The sequence below is a fragment of the Nilaparvata lugens genome, chromosome 1 (assembly GCF_014356525.2).
Source record: "Nilaparvata lugens isolate BPH chromosome 1, ASM1435652v1, whole genome shotgun sequence".
Classification (NCBI taxonomy): Eukaryota; Metazoa; Arthropoda; class Insecta; order Hemiptera; family Delphacidae; genus Nilaparvata; species Nilaparvata lugens.
In genome coordinates, this window is record NC_052504.1 from 93,445,237 (window position 1) to 93,466,362 (window position 21,126).

Genomic DNA, 21,126 nt, shown 5'->3' on the forward strand with positions numbered 1-21,126 from the left:
AAATAATAATATTAATATTGGTGAGCGAAACCAATAATTTATGTGACTATGTAATACCATAGAGGTATTATCTATGGTAATACTGTATGTTTATTCAATGGTTCTCAAATGAACTTACAACTTTAAAACTGCAATGGTTTCTATATTCAATAGGACTTCTTTGTTGAAGATTCATAAGTTTTAAGCTTCATAAAATGATCGCTTTGAGTCCCCAATCATCTGAAAACTCAATACCTACCTACTTGATATTTTATACCTTTTTTTATCCACTGGAAACGCAGTCGAGTTGTGGTCGTCATTCTGTAGGAAGTCTTCAGAGCTTACTTGAATTTTGACGAATAAATTTGTCAGAATAAATGACAGATCAATTTATCAGAGTAAATGACAAATCAACTTTCATTTATGAAAGTTATTTTTTATAAATTCATTTTTGTCATCCTTGATTTTAGGAACATAGCTTTGTCCTCCAATGTTTTCTATGAAGTATCATTGATTCATTTTCCAATACTGAACTTATTTCCAATAACTTAGGCTCTAGTTTAGTTTTAAAATATCTTAAATGATCCAATCATATTACTGTTAACCATCTGAAATGGAAAAGAAACTATAGACTTCTCCATATTATTTGTCATCTTGAATGATTTCCAGAATTCAAAGATCAAACATGATATATAATGAGGTCCAAGTTATAATGGCAGTGTGTGATTTGCAATGATGTTGCTATCCTTGTCTATCATTCAACAAAACAGATGGTGCTATCTCTTTCAAGCTTTGCGATGTTGCCACATCGTTTGTCAACAATGTGGAAATTCAAATAATTGACAAAATATTTGATCTCAATCATGAAAATTTATTATTACATCTTCAAAAAATATATTTTCTTGACAAATAAAATATGATTAATTATTTTCAGCAATCATGGACAGTTAAATTTATTAGATATACCAGAATCAGCTGTTTGGGTGGTAAGGCTGAAATCTGGCAACCCTTTTCTCCTATCTTCCTACACTGTCATTATAACCTGGACCTCACTATAGACGTAAAGTGACTACACTATATTATTATTATATTTGTGTGATTGAAATCGCTGAGCTGCTAATTTGAACTGAGCCCTACAATGTAGAACACTCAGGCCTTGTTATGTGGCTTACTACTTGACCATGCTCGCTCATCGTCGCTTGCTAGTGTGTAAGTACCTTATATCAGCGCCACACCCTAGCCAAGTTGCTTGCCAAGCGGCTAACTGTATACATACATACGGGCGGAGTGAAGGAGAGAGACATCTTTGAACATTTATAGATTTATAGTATATTTATTGTCAAAGGGTGGCATAGTAGCAATTCACGCTCACAGTTGTCGTCATTTGTACGCACTGGGCAAGAGTGTGGAGGCGGCATTTTCGAAGGTGAATAGTGTGTGTCATGCTTAGTGCACGTTCTGTTGCACTGTCTGGTTGTGTTGCCTTGCGCTCGCATACAGGTCGATAACAACTGGCCCTGCAAACAACGAGCTGCCACAACAATCTGTTGTTAGTTTGGTAAGAGGGGAGGGATATTCCCTCGTTCAACAGTCTAGATCAGTCTGCATTACTACTGGCTTCACAAGCACACTTCTACCCCCACTTTTCTTTGTGCTCCTCGTCCACGCACGGTCATAACCATGGAGAGAGACAGAGAAGGGTGTTCCATTGCCATAAGGTCGTCCTCATGACAGGGGTGCAGCATGAAAATGGAGACTTTTCTGGGAGATGAGAATGAGCGAGTAGCTTCCCCCCGTTTCCTCAACATTACCTTCCTCTTCAGTCCCTGTCTTCTCTACTTCCAATTCTTCTTTGACTCCTAGACAATCGGTGGTACGGAGCCCTAGGCTACCCGTGTTTTTCACAAAAATAACCTGATTGATTCCCAATTCTGTTTTTAATGGTATAGAATTAGTGGCGCCATTTCACCAAACTGCTAGGAGGTGGGCAAAAACCAAGAGGTATGAGTGGGGGGGGGAAGGAATACCCCCAAAGGATAGAGGGTCCTGGGGGTTTCCCCATAAATGGTACATTCGTAGATGTTATTATATTCTTCATTTTTTCCAGTTTTATACAAATTAATGTGGTTGAAGTATCAATACAAATTTTAAACTTAACCTCACTTTGGACTATTTATGTGCCAAAATCAAGGAATTGAAGAAGTTTTGGGCAATTGCCTGTTTCTCTTTCCAAATATCGTGTTTGTGCCTGTTCTAATAAATAAATAAATAAATACAAACTTGTACATTATTATCATGAAATATAGGCCCACAGAGAGGCCCTGAAGTAGGAATAGAATAGAATAATGATTTTTGACAATCAAAACAATACATTCAAATATAAATTAAATCATAAGCTTGGCTTCTAAGCCGTCAGCTGAAGATGGAATATCATAATTATTTAGTTATGCATATATTTCAATCATACATTGGTGACTATAGTAGTATTTAAAGTTATACAGTTTAAACAAAATTCCATCAGAATTTAATAAAAGAAACATATTATGAGTAGGAATATATGAAACAGATTTCTTAAAAATCATGGAAACAGATAAATTTTTCTTTTACAATAACAATTTCAACTATTTCTTTGGGGATCATATTCTAATTGGAAAATAACTTTCAGTTAGAAAGCTAAAGAAACATTAAGCTGTTCCCATAATTCTCACCATCTCTGTACATACATTATTTATTGTCTGATTGTGCCCTTTCTTTTGCTTTCACTGTGACATCTTGCAACTTGTTAATATTCTCACGTTGAAATTTATGCAATAACTCACTTAACTCCCTGATCAATAATTGTACCCATTCTATATTTAAGCTTCAACTATACCACAGAGAAAAATATATTATTTATTACTCCGAACACGTAGCTATACTTTCAAGGCAATTTTGCTACTACATTGATGATACTCATCATCATCAGTGGCGCTACAACCCGCTACAGGTCTTGGCCTCCTCCAGTATTCGCCTACATTCGTCTCTGTCTTCCGCCCTCGCTTTCCAACCTCTGGCTCCAATCACTTGTGCGTCCTTGTCAACACCGTCCATCCAGCGCAGTCTCGGCCTTCCTGGTCTTCGCCTCCCTTCCATCCTGTACAGCATGAGTCTCCTTGGTGGGTAGGTCTCATCTGCCCGAATAAGGTGGCCAGCCCATCGCAGTCTACCAATTTTTATCATTTTGACCACATCAGGTTCACAATATACTTGGTAGAGCTCCTCATTCTTCCTCCTCCGCCAGGTCTCATCCACTTTTATCCCACCACAGATGCTTCGCAGTACCCTCCTCTCAAAAACTTTGAGTTGGCTCTCGTCTTTTTTGGACAGTGTCCATGTTTCACTGCCATACATGAGTACTGGCAGGATTAGCGAACGATATATTTTAAACTTTGTGGCTCTGCTCAGCACTTTGTTTTTTATATACTTGGAGAGACCATAGAAGCATCTGCTGGACAGGAGAATTCTCCTTTCCACCTCCTTTGTTGTTTCATTTTTACCATCGACGAGGGAGCCCAGGTATACAAAATCATCTTTCACCTCAAAACAGTTATCATTCATCTGAAGCCTCTCCCCGATGTTGTGGTTCGTTGATGTGATCATGACCTTTGTTTTGTTTTCATTTATGTGAAGGCCCATTTGCAATGCTGCATTTTTAATATTTTTAAAGGCTTCCTTCATATCATTCACCGATCTTCCAATGATATCAATGTCGTCTGCGTACGCGAGAATTTGGGTTGATTTATAAAAAATATTCCCTTCAGTGTTGACTTTTGACTCACGAATGACTTTTTCTAAAGCTATATTGAATAACAAACATGAAAGAGCATCTCCTTGTCTCAGCCCTGCCTCCATCTCAAAAGGCTCCGACAGATGGTTTTGTATCTTCACCCGGCATACAACTTTAGACAAGGATGCTTTTGTAAGGTTGATGAGCTTCCTTGGGAATTGAAATTCATCCATGGCTTCGAATAGCCTTACTCTCAGGATACTGTCATAGGCCGCGGTGAAATCCAAGAAGAGGTGGGAGCTTCCTATTTTATATTCATGAGCCTTCTCTAGAATCTGTCGCAGCGAGAATATTTGATCTATTGTAGAGCATCCGGAGCGGAATCCTGTCTGATACTTCCCTACACACCTTTCTGCTAACGGTTTGAGCCTAGCAAACAGAATGTTTGAAAATACTTTGTACCCAGTGTTGAGAAGGGTTATGCCCCTATAATTCTTACATTCCATTTGATCCCCTTTTTTATGTATCGGGCAGATAAGTCCTACTGTCCAGTCCTCAGGCATCCGCTCTGTCACCCACACCTTATGGATCACTTTTTGCAGTTGTTCAGCAAGGTGATCTCCAGCATCTTTCAGAAGTTCTGCTGGGATTCCATCTTCTCCTGGTGCCTTGTTTCTATTCAACTTCTCCACTGCCAATTGGACCTCCCGCACCGATGGAGGGGGTTGTTCTGCCAGGTCGGTGTTGATAGTTACCTCTTCATCCGGCCTTTCCAGTGGAATTGCAGGATGGTACAGTTCTTCAAAGTGCTCCTTCCATCTTCGCAAAACTTTCCCCGGCTCACTCAGCAGTTCACCATCCTTTGCTCTGCACAAAGTTGTTCTTGGCATGAAACCCTTTCTTCCAATATTAACTTTGTTGTAAAACTTTCTTGTTTCATTCCTATCTCTTGCAGCTTCTAGGATCTCCAGCTCTTTCTTCTCCCATTCTTTCTTCTTTTTCTTATGTATCCTCTTTTCAGCTCTTCTCATAGCTCTATACTGTTCGGCTGTACTCCTTGTCCCTCGACTCTGCTGCATCTTCTTATAGGCTGTGTTCTTTTTGTTTGTTGCCTCTTGGCATTCGTAGTCAAACCATGTTTTGGTCTGTTCTTGCCTTTCCACTCCTATAACATCTTCTGCAATCCTTTCCAGTTCATCCCTTAGGCTTCTCCACATACCAGATGGATCTTCATCCTCTTCAACTCGCAGATTATCCCGGACACAGTCTTTGAATTTCTGAGAAGAGTCCTCCTCTTTCAAGGCACCAACATTGAACTTCTTGCGTCTGGCTCCCTTTATATTTTTAACTTTGGAGATCCGTGCTCGGAGCGTGGCTCCAACAAGGTAGTGGTCCGAATCTATATTTGCTCCTCTAAAGGTCCTTACAGCCATAACATTAGAACGATGCCGGCCATCTATCATCACATGATCAATTTGATTATATGTAGCCATATCCGGGGAGACCCAAGTTTCCTTATGGATATTTTTCCTGGGAAAGGATGTGCTGCTTATCACCATTCCTTTAGATGCAGCGAAGTTGATAAGTCTTATTCCGTTCAGATTGGATTCATTATGTAGGCTGTGAGAACCCGCTTGCTGTTTGTAGATTTCTTCCCGTCCTATTTTAGCATTCATATCTCCCATTAGAACTTTAATGTCATGTTTTGGGCATGCGTTATACGCTCTCTCAAGATCTCCATAAAATGTATCCTTCTCTTCATCAGGCTTTTCTTCAGTAGGTGCATGGCAGTTGATTATTGATAGATTGAAAAACCTTCCTCTAACTCGTAAAACTCCGATTCGTTCATTTATTGCCTTAAAATCAATCACTAACTGCCTGATATGCTTCATAACTAGGAAGCCCACACCAAAACAGTGTTTAGTCTTGTGGCAGCTGTAGTAGAAGTCTGCGTTTCTTTTGTGTATAACACCGTCTCCTGTCCATCTTACTTCTTGGATTGCAGCTATGTCTGCTTTGTAGGCTGTTAATGTGTCTGTAAGCTGCTGCAGTGCTCTGTTTCTGAATAGGGTACGCACATTCCATGTAAATAGTCTTAAGTCATTTTTCCGTTTTCCAAAGCCAGTTTGTTTCCGTTTTTTAATCCTTAAATCCTGTCCAATCCGAGGCTCATTCTGAGTTTCCATAACGTTGACAGTTTTACTGGAAGGGTTGTTGGCCCTTCGCAAACCCTCCTCCTTTCCCCCTAAAAGTGGGACCCCGGGCTTGGGACCGATAATATCTTTATCAATTCTATAGAGTCTGCAATCTAGCCTATTAATATCAAGAAACTTATGTAGACAGGTGTAATCCCAACAGTGTTTTGGTTGATATTCAAGAGACACTAAAGCTGCGTTTACACCAAAGTTATTAAGAAAATGTTTATTTCTCCGTCCTTATAGATTTCATTAAATTCAATATAACTTATCATACACATGATGAACATAATTATGTGTTTGTCAAGTTCCGTTCAATCTAATAGAATCTGTAAGGATTAAGTTATTAACATTTTGTTAATAACCTTGGTGTAAACGCAGCTTAACAAACGTTCGTAGGCTATGGATGAAATTATTATTAAATAAATTTTATTTGATCGAAATAAACTATCGTCATCTGCCTCATTTACTCTCCTTCACTTGATTACATCATATATCACCTTGTCCAACAAAAGTATTTATTCCAACAAATATGAAAATTCCTTTTCCATTGAATTTTTAGGTATCGAGGCGAATGTAGACCACCTGGAGATGCATTCGCTCCAGGTTTAATGAATGAATAGTACCTGGAGATTCAGTAACTTTGATTCTTTATTTAAATAATAGCAGGCCTATAGAGCTCAAAAATGAAACTACGTAGAATCCTATGTTTTCCCGTACTCAATTTTTCACTGTTATAGCAAAGATCTTATCGTTTTATAATCTTTGTCCAAACGCCAATTCAAATAGCACTTATACTCCGTACAAGAGAGATCAGTCAATTGCAATGATGAACTGAGTCATAGGTAGAAACGCAGTTGCCAATTAGACTCAGGTGACTAAATGCTTCCAGAGAGGAATCATCCGTATGCGTATCATGAGCAGCTAAACAATGATTGGAAATTAGAGAACGCAGGTCAGTTCAGAACGGTGACATCGCGCCGCTTTATCCCTAATTTTCTCTACTGTGCATGTCCCTTCAAGTCAAAAGTAATTTTTCACAGATTATAGTTTTCGATTCTAGTTGGCCAGTTCTATTTGGCCAGATCCATCGTTAAATACTTGCTAATTTCTGAGAAATCCTCTGTAGGCCTACCTTTCTTGCAAAATAATGGAAGAATGTATTAATTTCTGAAAAACGGATGAAAAATGGCGGTTTAGGATTGTTTAAATTGAAAGTTGGAAAATTGATAAACTCAAAAGACGACGATGAGTATAGACTACAGTACCTTGCGATCTGGTGTTAATCAGGAATTCAGAATATTATATTGAAGTTCAACTCGTGAAACCGAGTGCGAGGGAAAGGGCACAGTTCTAGGATAGATATAATCTACTCCGACTGGAGCAAAAACAACTGTTTTTGACTGTAACGACTGTTAAGGGCAGGTCACACTGAGCTCGCGTCCGCGGCGGTAGCGAAGTCAAAAAACTCGCCTTCCATGTTATTAAGTTGTGCAGGTCACAACGAGCTCGCTACCGCGGAGGTAGTTTCACTTCGCGAGCCAGGCGAACTTTTGAAACGTCTCCTAGTTGGAGTACTGCTAGCGGTAGTGAGCTCGGTCTGACCTGGCCAATCTAATAACATGGAAAGCGAACTCCAGAACTTCGCCATCGGTAGCGCTCTGGTTGCCGGCCTTCCCCCACTTCTGGAGAACCAGCCTCATCAAAACAAGAACAAAACCAAACTACCGCTGGCGGACGTTTTTTGGTGTGAACTGCTTCCAGAAAAACTACCTCCGCGGGAGCGAGCTCGCTACCGCTAGCAGACGTTGGTGTGACGACCGCTTTACATGTTTTCATGTAACTTCTAAAAACTAATTCACCAAATCTGAAAATCTACGCAACAAATAAAAATAAATTTGACAGGCACAATCAGTGGACCTCTACGATCGTAGGCTTTTTCTGTAACATGGTTTGTAAATATGTCCCAGGACTACACGTAAAATCGAAGCAGGAGGGATACAGAGGCACGATGTTGCCGTTTTGAAGCGGCCAGCGTTCTCCAACTTCTGGTGACTGTTCATGTGCTCATGCTACACATGCGAAGTTTCCTGTCTGAAAGTAGTCGGACGACTGACAAATTGGCAACTGTGCTTCTATCTATGACTCTACTAGTAGTTCTGTAAACAGTAGACCTCGCGCTCAGTAAGTTACATTGAGCTGTTGTTATATTTTCTCAAAAATTAATAAATAATTTATCAATTTAAAATGACTAGAAAAAATCCTAAATAAACATAGAGCTTTCTGTCCTATATTGTACCGTGACGTGTCGTCCCGGAATGTGAGTGTGAGCACTGTTATCAGGTCTGGCTGCAACTGTCTACAACGTTGATGGAAACATACATTTTCAAGATGTTCGATGCTTTTGAACGGGTAGTATTATAGTCCACTAGACAGCTGATTTATGTCGAATAACTCTATAGTCTGATTTTTACTCCAATATTGGCGTATGAAGGAGGCCCCTTTTTCCTTTTATATTATTCTTGAAATGCAAAATTTCCAAAAACCTTGTATATACGTCGAAGCGCAATTTAAAAAGGAACATACCTGTTAAATTTTATGAAAATCTTTCCGCGTTTCGCCGTAAATGCGCAACATATAAAACATTTAAACATTAAGAGAAATGCCAAACCGTCGACTTGAATCTTAGACCTCACTTCGCTCGGTCAATTAATTACTGTAATTGGCTGATCTCCCTCCATTTCTCTGGGCCGCATATTTCTCCAAGTGAGAAGTAATTTTGTACAGACTATAGGTTCCGGTTTTGAGCGCAGAGTTTGTTTGTAATAGCTTCAATGTCTCATTCCTATCAAGAAAGTAGCCTAGTATTTGGTAATCTTTCCAAATATCTCAATAATGATTTTCGCATATTTTATATGTGATGTTTCAAGCTGGCGGCTACCTGAATTTGAATACTGACTGAAGTTCGATTCTACTCTTTTTCTCTTCATCCCATTAGTGTGTTAATGGGAAGGATATTTTATATCCTTCTAAAAGAATCGACAATTATTTGTTGAAACACCGCCGATTTATGAAGTTACATCACATTATTATATTATCGTTATTCTAATTTCTATATTTATTCTCATTGATTAATTATTTATACTTTGTGAAAATCGTTGAATAACTAGCATTATCGTCATTTAATGTAAATTAGTGTATAAGCCAGTAAATATTGTAACATACATAAATGAAATCTAATCTAATCTAATCTAATATAATCCTTTTGTCTGACCAGGGGCCTGTTTCATAAAACCCTTGTAATACAGGGCCTGTATTATAAGACTTATAAATTAAAATTTACAAACCTGTAAAATTATGTTTCATAAAAATAATTCTACACTTGTAAAATCACCCGTAATATTCGCCTGTATTACAGTTCCTATTTTGAATTAATGTTTTTCATTGGCCAGCGAGCCTAATATAATATTTGAGCAAAAACTTAAGATGTTTTGGTGGAAAATCCACATTATCAAATTTCTGACGATGGACAGATTACATTCATACATAACTTATTATAACAGTTATGTGAGTAGTAATGTTTCAAGAAAAAAGTTAATTATCAAATGTTAATAATTAAATTAACGACATTAAATTTGTTTAATAAAAAACATAAAACATTATGGACGTACATTTTCTGAATATTTCCAATAACGCTTTATTGAGGAAAACTTAATCTAAACCGTTCATAATATTGATAAGTTTTCTGCATCATATTGTAAGAGATTCTGCCTTGAAAATTCTTGGCCTACGAATAATAACATAGTCATCTTTACCAGAACTAGAACTACTACCTTCATCCATTTTAACACGTTGCCTTTTCAACAAAATGTCGCTTTTCAAGATTCTACCTACACTTGTAAAAGTTTTAGGATGGTCTAAAACAATAATAAAATTAATATTTAAAATCTTACAGGTCCAGTAATACAGGAAGTTTCTTTTCATGAAACACAACTATGATAAAGTCCTGTATTATTTACTTGTAATACAGGCAAATGTCTTGTAAATTGTTTTACAGGGAAAATTGTTTATGAAACACAAACTTCCACATTTTACCTGTAATACAGGAGCTTTTCCTGTATTACAGGACTTGTAACTTTTATGAAACAGGCCCCAGGATCAAAAAGAAATAATTGATCTGGTGTGTCTGCTCTCATACGTTTTTTCCAGGGGAGTATTCTGCCGCTCATTAGAATCATACTCCATTTTCTTCAACGGTCTCCTTTCTTAAGTGAGCCTATGTATTTGAGTGATCAAACTGAGTAAAGCATGGAATCAATATTGAGTATCGATACAGGTCAATTTTTTATCAATTTTTCTCTATCTTTTGAATATTCCTGTTCAATTTATCGCATTCGAAATTAATAGGGGTGCAGCAATTGACGTCATGGAAAGGCGCAGGGAATCTAACATTCTAATTATTTAGTCTTTGTCTCAACAGATTATTTTCATCGGCCATTCCATACATTGAATGCATTCATGCATTTTCTACGTAAAATGATCGTTAGAAAACACCACTTAGGATAATAATATCCAGAATGAATATTGGGGTTGATAATCTATCAATATTATTGTTAATAAACAGATAATGAAGATTGCGAATTCCAACATCACACATACGAGTTAACGAGTTCTGACATCTGAACTAGATCCAAACCAGTTGTTGTATTTTCACTACTTTTCATGCTTTCGTGAATTATTTACCCAAAAAACTTGTTCTGGTACTTGATCTTTGGCTACAAATCCAGATCCTTGTAGATCAGTTTGATTCAAGTGATCATCAACTAAATAGACTTGAAAAGAAATGCCAGAAGAATCGTCATCAAACAGACATTCGTATGGAATTTGAGTGCTATACCCAGTACTATATCAAGGTTTCTAGAAAGTTATAGAATTTTCTAGAAACCTATGAACAATATATATTCGTAAAGGCCAACTCTGGTTCCACTTCGAGTATTTCTTTCGCATTTCACTAAAGAGCTCCGTGGAGTAAGGAGCAGATTTTTGTCCAATAGAACTACGTGAATACAATGTATGTGTTGGCTAACAGTACGCTATCCTTTTCTAGCTCCGCAAAGTTGCCAGATCGTCCTTTTCACAATGTAGAAATATAATTAATCAACAAAATATTTCATAAATTTTTCAGAAAACTGAAATCAGATCATTGAATAATATAATTTCTTGACGAATAAAATACAATTGATCATTTTAAACAATAATGAATAGTTTGTATCACATCAGATATACCGGTATCAGCTATCGTCTATGGTAGTGGCAAGGCCGAGAATCGACAACGCTAGTCTCCAATTTCTTTTCTCCACTGCCATTATAACGTGGACCTCACTACAGTTGTGAAGGTGATATTGAGGTAGTAATCCATACTGAATAAAAATACTAGATATTTTATTATAAAATAATAATGGGCCAATGAATAAAACCAGAGCAAATGCTCATGAGCAAGAGCATGGAGCATAAGGTTTTGCTCATGAGCAAAAGGTAGAAGCAAAAGCATTTTTGCTCATTTTTATATGAATAAGCTTTACCTTATACTCTTACCTTATGCTCCTGAACTCTGGGGCGAATGCTCACGTATTTTAAAGATTTTTCATCAGCTGATTCGCTTTTGTAGCCTTACTTTGTTTTTATAGCTTACGGAAGCGCTAAAATATGCAAGTAGGGTGCACAGCTTGTGTTTGCGTCGTCTGCTCTGTTTTCTATTTATGAATAGAGTTTTAGGTTAGTTGAGTCTAGGATTTTGAAATAATAGCGTGAAAAAATATCATCTCTATGATAATCTTCAGCATATTCTTATAATATCAATAGTCTTTTTATAATCGTCCACACTCTCATCTTTTTAAATGCCTATTTCCTATTTTGTGATGGCTATCTTTATAACAGGCTATCTTTTGTATTTATTCTTTTGTAGGGATAATGGTGATATATTATCATGGTTGAATCTAAAAATAGTTTTATAGTTCTCAACTATTGGTTGTGATCGTATCTGGTATAGTTTCCTCTTCCCCATACGAATTAGTTAAGCCACGTATTAGTTAATACTATGAGCAAAAGGTGATAAGCTGCTCTAGACTAGACTCACCTTTTTTAAGCATTTGCTTCAAAAGTTGAGCAAATGCTCTAGTTTATTCATACAATTTTGAGCAAATGCTCAAACTATTTTTTTGATGAGCATGAGCATGCTCACGTTTATTCATAGAAAATGAAGCAAATGCTCCATATTTTAGAAGTTTAAGCAAATGCTCAACTTTATTCATATTGTCCAGCCAAAGAAACTGTGGTTTGACAATATATATTATTGTTATTCAGTACCGGAAACTGCTGAATAATTCGAAACACAGTTGGAATAAAGTTGCAGTGTATCACCAGAAGGGAGCGAGGCGAAAAATGGGGGAGCCGAGCAGTCCAGCAAAATGGTGATTGTGAAAATGGCGTTCAGAATGGTGCTGAAGGGCTGAAGGGGGATGCCTTGATAGGGTGGGCATGCCGTGAGCGGAGGGGGGTGTTGACGAAGGGCTAAGGGCGGTAGGCCACTAACGCTCCACTCAACAAGGGCTAAAGCTAGCTCAGGCAATTGATCGCTATTATTTCCTGCCGATCTCCTGGCTGATACGGGTGGAGGGGATCATTTACATTAGCCCCTAGCTGCCATTAAACTATTGTAATAGGGTCGCATGAGTCGATTTGCAGATTTGCAGCCTACTAGGAATCAAACAAATCAATAGTTATTTTTATAAGCTTTCGGTGGGATCCACTGACAGTTTATCAGTGAACATTTTTCAGGGAAAGCTGTTTATGAAAAGTTTATTGAATTAATTTGTTACAGATTAAAACACAATAAAAATGATTGAGTACTATACCCTATTATTATATCCTATATACCCTAGGATATTATTTTATCGCAAGACAACTATCAAATCAAATCATTATTTGTCCCAAAAACATAATTACAATGACAAAAATGGTTATAAATGAAAAAGTAAAGTACAATATAAAATGAAAAAGAAAAATACCATTAATAGGGTTATACATAACTATATAAAAGGGGAAGTCCCTGCAAAGTTCGAGGAACCTGAGCGCAGAGGCCGAGTGTTCAATGCTTAACAGTACAAGAAAATAATAATGGGATATTATTAAGAAATAGGGAAAAGAAAAAGTGAGTGAGGAAGGGAAGAGAAAGAGCAGAGTGAAGGCATAGGGGAAAGTAAAGAATAGTTGAAAATTACATAAAAAACATGAGAAGTCTTTATACTAAGCTATGAGGAAATTACATTGTTCGAGATTATCCATGTATGAATATGTATAAAATTAGCAGTTTTCTATTTAAATTACTAGTGATAAAATGGTTAGGAATAACATTGATGAGCTTTGATACCAGATATAAAAATTGTTTTCTACAAATTGATAAAATAGTATCTGTAATTTGAAAAGTAATAGATGAGGGACGGAGGTTATACGGTGAAACACGCAGGTTGAAAAGATTCATATGTTTATTTATGTAGATGATTAAATTTTTTATGTAAAACTGCCTGACAATTAAAACATCTAGCTCACTAAACAGGTACTCACTTGGATAGAGTCTGGGGTTTCCCAATATAGCTCTTATAAGGTGTTTTTGAATTACAAAACGTTTTTCCAAGTGGTTTGAGTATGTTCCACCCCAAATTTTTATTCCATATTGCAGAAATGATTGAATGTAGGCTGATATTACGAACTTTACTCATCCAATGTCCGAGTTTGTTACATGTAGGCCTATTATTGATGTGAACATCCCAACGCAAATGTTGATCAATCATTACACCCAAATATTTAACATTATGTTCTCTATTAAGCTTTGAGCATGTACAATTCATCCAATCAGAATCAACTCTATGTTTCAACTTTTCAATATTTGATACATATTATACAGAGTGTTCTAAAAAAATGGTGCCCATAAGTCAGGCCGTGATTCCTCACATCAAAAGAAGAAAAAAGTTCTAATTCCATAGGTCCGTAAATGCTTGGCTACCAAGTTATACAGAGTGGAAGATTTCAGTTCCCCTGCCGAAACGAAGCCCTACGGGCATTTGTTGGCTGTAACGAAATTCCAACTCTTCAATTATTTAATTAGAGACAAAATTTCAACTCTTCAATTTGAAACAAAATTTCAACTCTTCAATTTGTTAGGTTGTGATTTGTTTAATCTTCTCACCTTACATGACTGTCGCTTTTGGCAACGAAGTTGCTAACTCTCATTGGTTTTAGCACAAATCAAATCAAATATTTTTTATTCCACAAAAAATGCATACATACAATTACAATAATTGTAATAGAAATGTATGGATGAAGAAATTCAAAATTAATAACATTTTATACTTGTATAAGCTACAAATTTTAGATATAATATATTCCTCCAAAACATTTAAATTTTTTGTAGAATGCTGTTGTGAGTCAGAACAGGCAAAAGCCTAATCCATGAAGGCAAGAAGAAGAAGAAGAAGATGGATGGAATACCCCTACAAAGACTATACATCTGTGTGTACGGGTGAAGGGGTGTGAGCTTGGGATTGGTTGATTTCCTTTTATTCTATTGGCTGTTGTAATGATGTAATCCCTCCTCTTTTATTGGTTTGTTTGTGATTTGCCGAAATTCTCTCTCTGTATTCCAACTGTCTGTTATCATGATGGAGTTGCAGCTCCCTTATTGGTTGTGATTGGTTGACGTACCTATAGATTAACTCTCACTGGCTGTTGTATGACGAAGCAATCGCTACTCTCTCATTTGTCAGCGTATGATTGGTTGAATCCTCTCGTTAGCCGATGTCAAGTTGATTGATTGATTGAGTATACCTACTTTATTTATGTAGATTACATTATATACTGTCTTATACACTTATATACAATAGCTTACAATACAGCAAAATTATAGATGAATTTACATGATATAGACTAAGAAAATAATTATTGAACTGTATATGATATGAAAAATCAATTTGTAATAAATAATAACTATAGATAATAATTATATTGTTATGCATCTACTGATCTACATAGATTGGCGGAGCTTTGGACATATCAATGTCCATTCTTTGGAGAGAATATTAAAAATATCCTCCCCACTAACTCTCTACCAAAGAGAGTAGAGTTGCCGAGATGACTGAATTGCAGGTCTCTTATTGGTTAGCTTGTCATCGGTTGAATGATCTACTGAACTCTCATTGACTGTCATGATTGTTACAAACTACAAAAAAAGGATAAAAATGACTTGAAAATGGTATTAGTAGCCGAGACATGTCGTGACGAAATAATTCAACTCAGATTTATATTTTTATTTTTATCTATACTAAAAGTAGCCCTCATATCTGTAGAATGAACGAAAACAGAATGCCCAAAATAATATTCAAGGAGAGGCTACATTCAAGAAGAAAGATAGGAAGGCCGAGAATAAGGTGGGAAGATGAAGTGAGAGACGATCTCCAAAAAATGGGATATAGAGGATGGAGACAATTAACAGAGGACCGAGAAGCGTGGAGAGCTGTAGTGGAGGCAGCCAAAGCTCATATTGGGATGTAGTGCTGTAAAAAATTAAAAGTAGCCTAAAGAAAAAAGACTACAAAAATAGATTACAGTAGATCTGAATATTCCCGCTCACTTGACTGTGTAGTGGATGATTTCATTATTGTTGATGATTTCGTCTGCGTAGATATTCATTTATTCTCGTACTCTGTATCACATAGCTTTCTGTACCTACCTCTACACAAATAAAGATGAAGAAGCAGTTTTGTAAACCTTTTTTTTCAATTAGTTAGAATCAGTAGAATCTTTTTTCAATCAAGCCTAAAGCTAATCTATCTGAAAATTACATTTAAGATAATCTATCATAAAAATAACTACTTGTGAGTAAAATTTATAATAATAGTATCTTACGTCCCATGGACGGAAAGAGGCCTTTTGTAGGCGAGAATGATGTTTCTAGTCTAGGCGTTAGCCGAAACTAGTATTTCATTCCAGCACTGCAAAAGACACTCACGTCCAAGTAACGTACACTATTTTTTGTCATAATAATCTAAGGAAGAATAATATTGAGAAATATAAAACATTACCTGCTTGTGCTGAAGTTAAACATGCATTCTATAAACATAACATAGTTTACAAATTCTGAATCAGGAATTTCTTGATTCTATTTGACAAAACTTCCACCTGGAGCGCTGAAGGTGGTTATTTTGTATCAGTTTTGCTGTTCCTATTTTGGAACTAGGAAACCTACTCGACTGTAAAGAAATCATATGGTTTCATTACAGTAGAGTAAGCTTTAATGAGAATCATATGTTTATTTTTTCTGCAAAAAGCTGTTTACCGGCTTTACGCATGGAAAACAGTTGAAATTGAATGACTATAAAAAAAATTGTTTGTAGACTCAAATTGAAGATTTAATGATCTCGAATCGGTTATTCATATAATTTCTTAGCTGTAAGGGTGGAATAATTATATTGTTTTACAAGGCATGTGCACAGCAACACAGCATTTTTCACGAATCTCTGCAAAAATCTTTTTCCTACGTCAGCAACAGCAGTTCTCAGTCATCCATCTCTTTATTTCATGGAAATATCTCACAAGTCTTCCGTGGAATGTTTGAGGAAGAGTTTGGGCCCTGTTTTTCAAGGGAGCTATCGAAATATTGTCAATAGATTCCCTATGTTTTCGGGCCAAAGTTCGGACTGGAGGCGCTTCTGAATCCATGGTTCAATGAGGCTACGGTGAATCTCCATTAAAAATTTCTTGTTGACAGTGCTTCAAGATCACATTTCACAAGATATGTTACGCACATGGCACTTGAATTCATCAGTTTAATGTTCAGGATTTTGTATTTAAATTAGCACGCTGGTTTTTGTCTTTTACAAACACATACTCAAACGCTGGTTTGAGGTACAAACATCTCTTCCTCCTTGGTCGTCAGCTCCTGGCACAGTCTGGTTGAAGAAGCTAATTAGAAGATCAAAAAGCGACCCTTTAGTTGTTGAGGTTGAACTCATTCAAGCCAATCCCGAGTATGCATTCATCCGTCATCAAGATTTATTATTTATTTATTTATTAGAACAGTCACAAACACGATATTTGGAAAGAGAAACAGGCAATTGCCCAAAACTTCTTCAATTCCTTGATTTTGGCACATAAATAGTCCAAAGTGAGGTTAAGTTTAAAATTTCTGTTTTCACCAAAGATTAACACTCAGAGAATACGTATTCGAGATATGACTGATGAATTTTGAATTTCGAAAGATGGGAACATTTCTATGTTTTAACTCGGATTTTCTTTTGTGTGTCTGTTGTTACGCGATTACGGCCAAACGCGTTGATAGAATTCGATGAGATTTGGCAGGAATATTCCTTTTTTGAAGATGGACGTGAATCCACAGTATATTTTCGTTATTTAGCATCTAAACCTCAGGACTCTTGAATTGGAATTCTCTCAAACGGGGAAGAATGTGGTGATGCAACCGTTATGTATTCAATAATGTTGATTGCTCTTATTCAACCATACCATGTTCAGTTCTAGTTGATTAAAGCCTACTTTTCTGAGAAGGTCTCTAATTCTATTACAATTTGGGGCCGGTTTCCTAGCTCGGGATTTAGCTGAGTTCTAGTCTAGCATGACCTCCTATATACTACCGGACCTTAGAGCCACCACTATGTATTCAATAGATTGATTGCCCTTATTCAACCATTCATGTTCAGTTCTAGTTGATTAAAGCCTACATTTCTGAAAAGGTCTCTAATTCTATTACAATTTAATCAACCATAGAATTGTTGACCGAACGTAGTGAGGTCTAGACCTATGTCTTAACTCGGATTTTCTTTTGTCTGTCTGTATGTAACGCGATTAGGGCCAAACGGGTTGATAGAATTCGATGAGATTTTACAGGAATATTCATTTTTTAACTGCGCGTCGATGTATAAACAAGGTTTTTTTTGAAATTTTGCATTTTAAGGATAATATGAGAAGAAAAGGAATTCCTCCATACTCTGATATCACTATAATATATAATCTACTTTGAAGACAGGGTTAATCAGACTATAGAATTATTCATAATCAATCTGCTGACAGGTGGATTATTCATTGCGTGCATTACACAGACGTCTGGCCGTGTCTATTTCTATAAGGTGGGGTTTCAATATTTTCTATGATGCGTGCCCATCAGTATCAATATTCTCACATTTGAAAAACAAATCTATGATAGATGGAATTAAATAGAGAATGCATTTATTCAAATGCTAATTAATATATAATTATTATTTAATGAAAATCCTAAATAAATGCTGTGAATCACCCCGAAGACTTCTGCTACTGCAGACATTGACAACAGGGCTAGATGGAAATTCGATGAGAACTACTATCCAAAAATTAGTTGCCAGCCCGGGAATCGAACCCGGTACCTCCCAATTGCTAGTCAGGAATGCTTACCCTTACACCAAACTGACAATCTCTGGATAGCAGTGCTCATTTTATACGAAGCCATAGCGGCCAACCAGCTACAGATAGAATTAAATAGAGAATGCATTTATTCAAATGCTAATTAATATATAATTATTATTTAATGAAAATCCTAAATAAATAGAAAATGATAATGAACTAAATAATGCTGAAGAAATTAAAATATTCTTTGAGAAATTATAATATTGTAATAGTTGAGAAATATTTTTATCAGATGGAAAGATTATCACGGAACTGGATAAATTTTCATATATGGGATACAAAAATTCAAACGTGAACTGAGTTTATTAACATTAGTGAGTTTTTGATCTGGGAGAAAACAAATAACAGTTTTTGAGAGTAAATTATGATTCAACTGTGAATTGTGATTCAACTGAATCAACTAGAACAGGTGACATCAGATACTTGTGGATGAGAAAACTGTGTGAGGTCTACTGTTCACAGAACTACTAGTTATTGAAGAAAATGTAATTAATATATGTTAATGACTTTTGTTATCTATCAACATCAGTTATCCTCATAACACAGAGTTTTATTCAGCCAGGCAGGTTTGGGAAGTGTTTGTTTCAAACTATACAAGAAGATCGAACAGTGTTCGTTTCAGAGGTGATCGTAGGGCGGTGGTCTGGTGAGCTGGAATGCGGTGTGTGGGTGTGCGTGCGTGGGTGGGTCGTTGTGTATGTGTGGATGGGTTGTGGGTGGCGGATGGAGGAGGCTTGGGTCGATAGAGCTGCCGAAGCACAAAGCCCAAAGCACAAAACACAGATCCCGGTTCCTAGCATAGCATTCTGCTGCCTGGTAGTTGCTTGGTTCAAAATCAAGATGGCGAATCGGCCGCCGCTGGCTTATTGATCGCTGCTGAGTCGAGACTGGAGAAGACGAGCAAAGTCGTCTGAAGTCACTCGAGAAACCAAGTCTTGATTGCGAGGCCTGTAGAGTGTGGAATGCTTCTTACAACATAGGCAATATCTCTACAACATAGGCAACATACAAATAAAAATAGAAATCTAACAACCTTTTTTTAAATTATTTTAGTCACAACATGCTTCGGCTATATGATGCCATTAGCAAGTGATTGGAAAATAAAATCTAAGCAACATTCATATCCCAAGTTCAATTTCAGATCGGTTTTGAGTTTTGACTCAAGTTGCTAACTTGATAGTTGATTAGACTAAAGCCGCGTTTACACCAAAGTTATTAACAAGATGTTAATAACTTTATTCTCATAGATTCTATTAGATTGAACGAACTTGACAAACACATATGATCATCATGTGTATGATAAGTTACTAACCGACAAGATACTAACCGACTTTTCATTCTGTGGTTCATCTGTGATCACTAATCTGTGATCAGGTTTTTTACTGAACGTAAAAAAAACCCGATGGAATTGATCAGTGGCTTTGAACTCAACCATTTTGTTAATAACTTTGGTGTAAACGCAGCTTAACATGAGTTATCTAGAGCTCTTCAAGTGTGAGGCGAATTGAAACAGCTAACTAGAGTTGTAAAGTTTCAAGATTGAAGTTGAATTGAATAGAATTTGAAATGAATTTAAAGGAATTTTGTTGCATATTTCTTATAATGAAAAATACATTGAACTAGATGAATGAGTTGGCTTTAATGAATTGATGACAAGTTTAGAACTGAAATATTGATAACAACAAATAAACAAACCAATACAAGTTGTATACAAGCATAGAGAAACAATAGCATAAGTAGATATCCCATGGTATAGGGTGTTTATGTCGCAACTTTCACTGTTATCTAAGCTGATAGTCCACGTAGTTCTTCCCTGTGAAGCTTTATGACGCTGGTAGTCTCTCATATTGTGCCGTTCATATACTCTTACCCGGTCAAAACAGTAAAAATCGACAATAATCGACAGTAATCGGCTTGAGATAACAGTAAAAGTTGCGACATAAACGCCCTATACCATGGGATATCTACTCATGCTATAGTTTTTCTATGATACAAGTTGCTAAACACAATCATGTTCCACACGAGTGGAAAATAGCAGATGATTCGCCACAAATTGAAGGAGACTACTTGACTTGATTGTTAGCGAGGGATGAGAGCTATAAAAACCAAAGACGTTAAAGATGCATAGACTCACATGCAGCGCTAGTGTCGTACTTGGAATTGAAATCGGCCATTGAGGGGGCAACCTATAAGATCACTACATACCAATGCCTTTGTAATCCATAGTATTACAAATAAATAGATATAATATCTCGTGCTAAAATACCCCAATGGCGGCCTTCAATTTCAAGTAAGGGCTATCATTGGGAAGGCATAGGCATTGTGGGTCTATATCTCTTTAAGGTCTTTGATCAAAACTGTATTGATATGAAGAAACGGCGGTTGTCTTGAATGTTTTCGAAGGATGAACTGAATCGATCTGAAGATCGAGTACTGAATGAATTTCGATTCATGCTATCAAGCTTCAAGATTTGGGAGAACTCAACCGAAATATGAAACGAATCCTCTCTGAAGAAGAGTAGAAAAAAGTCTTCTTTTTTGAATTATTTAATCACAACATGTTTCAACATTTCATCAATGTTGAAAAATGTTGTGATAAAATAATTCAAAAATCTGGTGTGGCTCACTCACACAACTTTCCTTGCCGTTATGAAAATTGATCACCTGACGCTAGTGTTC

The 21,126-nt window shown here is 36.5% G+C and overlaps 1 protein-coding gene across 1 annotated transcript; it reads right to left on the reverse strand.

Moving 5' to 3' along the window:
* Positions 1-1,425: 1,425 nt before the first annotated feature.
* Positions 1,426-7,643, reverse strand: LOC120349418. The gene is made up of 3 exons (XM_039419418.1): positions 7,546-7,643; positions 2,964-5,806; positions 1,426-1,496 (listed from the first exon to the last, which is right to left on the reverse strand). Exons 1-3 carry the CDS (start codon positions 7,641-7,643, stop codon positions 1,426-1,428), a joined length of 3,012 nt encoding a protein of 1,003 aa, XP_039275352.1.
* Between the last annotated feature and the right edge of the window lie 13,483 nt (positions 7,644-21,126).

Coding starts and splice junctions, on each gene's coding strand:
- LOC120349418 (XM_039419418.1), bottom strand. CDS start 7,643: ATGAGGCTGGTTCTCCAGAAGTGGGGGAAGGCCGGCAACCAGAGCGCT. Junction 5,807..7,545: donor CATGTTATTAGATTGGCCAG/GTCAGACCGAGC, acceptor TACCCTATTCAG/AAACAGAGCACTGCAGCAGC. Junction 1,497..2,963: donor ACTGGAGGAGGCCAAGACCT/GTAGCGGGTTGT, acceptor CGTTGTTTGCAG/GGCCAGTTGTTATCGACCTG.